Source organism: Halyomorpha halys, unplaced genomic scaffold (assembly GCF_000696795.3).
Source record: "Halyomorpha halys isolate HHAL.00 unplaced genomic scaffold, Hhal_1.1 Scaffold328.1, whole genome shotgun sequence".
Taxonomy (NCBI): Eukaryota; Metazoa; Arthropoda; class Insecta; order Hemiptera; family Pentatomidae; genus Halyomorpha; species Halyomorpha halys.
This window is the reverse complement of record NW_027112103.1, coordinates 436,410-442,457: the sequence shown is the minus strand read 5'-3', so window position 1 is coordinate 442,457 and position 6,048 is coordinate 436,410. Positions and strand designations below refer to the sequence as shown.

The window sequence follows — 6,048 nt, the reverse complement described above, 5'->3', positions numbered from 1 at the left end:
TGAATATCATAAAAACTACTACCCCTACGAAGATAAGTATCATAAACTACTTTATAGCAAGTTAAATTTCCTTTATTTTGAGTGTTGGCAGACATATGTGCTATATCTAGAGATATATTTTTTCAAAAATCATAAAAACTACTACTCCTACAAAGATAAACATAATTAATTATTTTTTAGTAAATTTAACTAGCTTTAATTTGAGCGCTAGCAGACATCTGTACGTCCAATGGCTTCTGAAATGAAGTTTCTCATAAATCAAATTTATTGTCTGAACAAATATAAATCAATTTATTTTAGCAAATATCATGAAAACTACTATTCTTACGAAGGTGAAGGTCCATTAAACTAGATTTAATTTGAGTGCTAATAGACATCTGTACGACACATAGTTCCTGAGATATAGATTTCTTAAAATAAAATAACTAATTACTAATATTTCAGTAGATTTTTAAGAAAATTTGCTTTTGAAAAGCTATATCTTGAGAAGGTTTTAAAGCAGCCACCATTTTTTATTCCCACCTCCTATACTTGGCAGACTCATCAATTTTGATTAATAACCATACGTAGTTTTCATTGAAGTAATCGAAAATTGGGGTGAGATAACTGCCTTTTTTTTCTTCCCGGCTCTTGTACTATATTCTTTAGGTATGCTATGAAGGTTCAAACTTTATTGGAAACTAAAGTTACACAACACGTTCTAATGATATGCAGATACAAAATTAGTCTTACCTGTCCGCTAACATACCAGCTGGAACCGTTACCAATACTTCCCCCAATTCGACGAACGAAAGGAGCCAAGAAGTGTCGGTACTGCTCATCGGGATCTCTGAATCGGGAGAGATGAAGTAATGCATCAGTGGCTCCATCCAATTGAAGCTGGTGGCCATCATGGCAACGCTTAGTGTACCTACACAATAGAACAAATTAATTGGGGCATAATTTTTTTTTGTTTATTTATTTATTTATTGCTATTTACAACTGTATTAACAATTGCCATTTACTACATTTAGTAAATTTGATCTCAGTTAAAATGGAGTGTGACAGTTGTGTAGAGAAACTACCCTTTGGTAGCACTCTAATAACATTTTACATTAGCTGGTCTCGTAGCAATCTTTTTCTCAGACGCCTCGGAGGATTGCCAGGAATGGAAGAGGAAGTAAGGTTAGAAACTGGTGGGTTTGGGTTGTTAGAGAGTTTGTAATGGAAGGAATGATATTTGGTTCGGGCTAGATCGGTTACATAGGGAACATTAAGGTCTTTATGTATGATTTTATTTGTCCAAGTAAGGAGCATTAAGGATTTTGGATTGCAATGATTGGATAAGAGAGGAATTCGAAGGTTTAGTGGAGCCCCAAAGCTCAACTCCGTATATCCTACAGTCATGTAGATCAGACTTTTGTAATGAATTAGAAGGTTAGACCGTTTGTCCAGCAAGTGCTGTAATAGTCGAAATCGACGTGCAGTTTCCTGTCTTTTCAGGGAGTATAATTTAATTTGATTTTTTATTTTTTTTAATGTAATTTACAACTGTAAAAATAATAAATACAATAAGTAAATATGTTGTATGTTTCATATACACTTGAAAATCTTGAGAAGGAACCACCCATTGGTGGAACTTCAAGCATTAATTTAAATTAGAAGGTCCTGTTGCCATCTTCTTTTCAGACACCTCGGAGGATTATCAGGTATTGTTAAGGATGAAAGAATTAATGGGTTAGAATGGGTAAGGAGTTTGGAATGAAAAGATGCATATCTGTTTTGGGCCAAATCTGCAACGAATGGGATGTTAAGGTCTTTGTGGATGAGTTTATTTGTAACGTAATAAGAAGCATCAAGGATTTTACGTAAGATTTTGGATTGTAAGGATTGGGAGTATAATTTAATTTGATTTCTTAGTTCAATAAAAATTGTGAATTGCTTAGAATAAATCACAACAGTAGAACTTCAATTATCTGTCCTAGTAGAGTCCGATAAATAAAGGAGAGAGCCAGTGGCCAGATAGTTTAAAAGATAAATAATTCCAGTCTATATTTTTTTAAACTGTACAAAAAAATATGAGGAATGTTTCAAATAATTTTTATAATAATTTTGATACTTTTGAAAAGGAACTAACCAATGGTGGTACTTCAAATATTAAATTAAATTAGAAAGTCTCGTGGCCATCTTATTTTCAAACGACTCGGAGGATTATCGGGGATTGTTAAGAATGAGAGGTTAAGAGCTAACGGGTTAGGATGGGTAAGGAGTTTGGAGTAAAAGGACGAATATATATTTTTGGGCGAAACTTGCAACGAAAGGGATGTTAAGGTCTTTGTGGAGGAGTTCATTAAAGTCCGTTTGTGGCGTGATTAGGAGTTCAAGGATTGGATACGGGAGGAAAATAATGGTATGATTCAACCCCAGAGCTCAATACCGTATGTCAAAAATTGGTCTGTTTATCGTAGTATATAATAGTTTTTTGTAATGAATGGGAAGTTTAGAGCGTTTGTCAAGTCGGTGAAATGAAAAAAATAAACTTATTCTGGGACATATGTCCCCTAAGAATAAATACATGGTTCATATATGTGAGATTTTTATCTGGCAAGCGTTTACAAATCTTCAGATAGTAGAATGAAATTACATTGGTATATTGGCTTTACTCCTGTTTATAATGTTAATCAATACTTGCCTATTTATTTGATTACAAAGATGTGGAGGTTTGGTTTTTCAATAAATGGAGGAATAGGTGTTGTTTAAAGGAAAGAATGGATGAGGACTGGCGAATGGAGATGGGATGAGAATTCCAGAAGGAGGTTGTATGTATGACGAAGGATTCGCTAAAGAAGGAGGTTCTATAGGAGGTAATATATAAATCATTAGGACGGGATCTGGTTTTTAATGAGTGGATGGATGAACGAAGAGTGAGGTCTAGGATATAGGTAGGTTTTTGGATTTTGAGAACTTGGAATAGAAAAACACCAAGGAGGTATTGCCTTTGGGGGTTGCATAGAGTCACTTCAACTCGGGATACATGAGAGCGCCTTGGGAACCCAAATATAAATCTTACGAAGCAATTCATGAGTTTCTTCAGTCTCAACTCTAGTCCTGCCATACACCAAGGATCTGTAGTCGAAGTGGGGGAAGACGAGAGAGGATACTAGTGTTCTGTGTGAGAGTGTTCTGAGGAATGGAATTACGGAATTTTAGGAATTGTTTGAGTACAGTTATGGATTTGCGTGTGATTTGGGAAGTAATTGAAAGCTTTGAGCAATTTCTTGTGGTTTAAGTCTTGTATGGTGATTCCAAATAAGTCTCTTGTCAAGATGGAGTCCGAAATAGCGAATCTGTCCAACATGCATTAGTAGGATATTTAAAAAAAGTACTGAAGGACAGGATCAGTATAAATTCAATTTCTTAAAAACTCTGGTGCGATGAGGTTTGTAAGATCAGTGGCCTTGGAGAATTTGATTTATGGATGAAGATTGAGAAATGGAGGCATGAGACTGTTGGTGTTGAGATTGTGAATCGAGGGATATAGTTTGTGTTTGACTGTGCTCCCGGTCCTGTATCTTCTTTCATATTAACAAAGGTAACTCAAGGTTTTAAAGATCATGAGGGACGTCTGAATTGTTAAGCAGTTTTTGTATATCTGGCATCTCTCATGTAGCAAGCCTCAGCTTGCTACATTATTCGGGCTAGGCCACACTGAACGTACCTGTGGAAAGAGTGGCAATAGTGCTTCGTGTGCATGACATGGCATGTTCATTTGTGGTAGGGGTTTTCCGCTACTACTCTGGTGTAGTATAACCGGATGACTTATACATTTTTTCTTCGCCTGGCGATTGCTCTGGATATAGAAAAAACAGGGGTAGTGATATTTTATTTGCTGCGCTACGCTCACCTTTGTTGTCCTTAAAAACATTTACAATTTGACGTACCTTATAATCCATTGCCGTCAATTATTCTATAGTGGCGTCCGTTGTTGAGGGGTGTAGTGCTCTCTCTTAGTATAATTGGTAAGTATGGTGGTCGGCTTTTGTGTCGGAAAGATATTTAAATATATTTCTGTAGATATCTGTCAAGTTGGAATTAATTTTGTTTCATTGGTACGACTACGACATACGAAAGTACCTGGGTCCACTACTTTATTAGGTTGCTGACAAAAAAAAATTGAAAGTTACCAATATTTAAAATAAATATTGGTGGTGGCTTGGGTTCTTTAAGGGTCTGAATCGCTTCCATCTTGTGTATTTGACAGAAGGTCGTACGGGTTCTGAGTGAAAAATGGTGTAATGATTTTCGTGCTTTTGTTTGGCCGGAGAATTTCTAGTTCTGTTTCATAGGCTTGTTGATCTTTTATTGGTATTTATACTTGGAATAACCATATGAATATATCTCATTTCACAATGATGGATCAAGGTAGGAAGATTTAATTAAAAAAATAATAAGGAAAATAGATTTCAGAATGTTTATCAGTTAATATAATATTTTATGTAATGGACGGAGCAGCGCGGACCACTTCATTCAGTGTCTGCCCTAGAATAAATGCCGATAAGGTACAAAAAGCTTCAATGGTTACCTTAATTCTCAGGGATGTTATCACAGTATGCTCAAAAGTTTGTAAATAAATGAATACTCACCTAGATGCTGTATAGTAACACAAATGTTTTTACTGATACTGCTATTCAGAGATGTACTTTATATAATTCGTTATAAAAAAAAAAAAAATATGAGACAGGATGTGACACGTGAATAATGGCTAGCGCATGCGCAGAACTGCCTCGAAAATTCTGAGTAAGATTTTATGCAGGTAGTCATCCAGACAACTGAAAGCCTCAAATATATAAGTTAAGTGAAACTAAAAAACTAACTAGTTAATAATTATTATGGTATAAAACATTACTGCAAATGACTTTTCGTTTTTGAGCAAGGCTATTCTCAGACTTACGAGACCTCAAAACATATATTTATGTCGAAAACTCTAATTCCAAATTTTACAAGATCTAATACTTCTTGCAACCAAATATCTCATGTATAGGATGTGAAAAATTCGTGATATAATTTAAGTATTCAAATAGTTACAGAATTCAATGGCAGTGTAGAGTAAAATAAATTTTATATTAAGGAAGAGCAGAGACTAATTTAAAATATATCCAACTTCTATTTACAACATGTCTCATAGAGTTTTTTTTCGGCTTCATTTCTATATTTGAACTCTAGAGTCAGAATGAGAATGCGGCTTATCTAACAAACTGCTTTAATTATTTAGCATGTCAGGAAGTGGGAGAAGATAGGAAGTCGTAGAATAGATTTGTAAGCCCTAGAGTATCCTACGGGTGAGATCTCCAAGAATTTCGAATTGACAGAGCCAAGGCTTGGGTGACAGTTTCCCATGCTTTATATTATATGGCGTGTGACATGAACAATAATTAAGCGGTTGTAAACTAGAGTGATAGAACTAATACCGTTCTGGAAGGGATGTGAAGAAACCTCGTGTGGCATGTGTCATTAACAAAGACTAGTACCCATCGAAGATAAAAATAACCAGGATAGGGTGCGTCCCAGCCATAATGTTTACTCTTTGTGATATAACATTTAAACTAATTATTTATAAGTTTATATAATACAATTTAATATCAAATTAACTCAAACTTATGCAAGGTTAGCAATGATATATCCAATCCTAGACAGAAATTCCAAACTAAAACCATAAACAACTATTCTTATATTTAATAAATCCTCAGGCCACTGCTGATGTACGGCTGTGAAGTCTGGGGAGCGGCATCCTTCAGGAAAAGGAAAAAACTACAGTCATTTCAAAATAAAGTCCTAAGAATCGCAGTAAATGCTCCTTGGTTCATAAGAAATAGCCAATTGCATCGCGAATTACAGATGGAGTCAATAGAGGATTATATCAAAAAACGGTTCATGAAGTTCCACTCCCAGTTACCGACAGTTAAAGGAGCAGTGACCTACAACCTGGGAAACCCAACCTCAACCCCAAGACTGAAGCCCAGACTGTTGCAGGACATTGTTTTATAAATTTTTAATAAATATAAAATTAAT

General features: G+C 35.1%; 1 protein-coding gene across 1 annotated transcript in view; it reads right to left on the bottom strand.

Moving 5' to 3' along the window:
• LOC106681347 (facilitated trehalose transporter Tret1) overlaps positions 1 to 6,048 on the bottom strand; it is a 16,821-nt gene that overhangs the window by 3,831 nt on the left and 6,942 nt on the right. Inside the window, exon 2 of the mRNA XM_014421622.2 lies at positions 733 to 910. Coding sequence (XP_014277108.1) covers positions 733 to 910 — 178 coding nt within the window. The remainder of the gene's footprint in view (positions 1 to 732; positions 911 to 6,048) is intronic.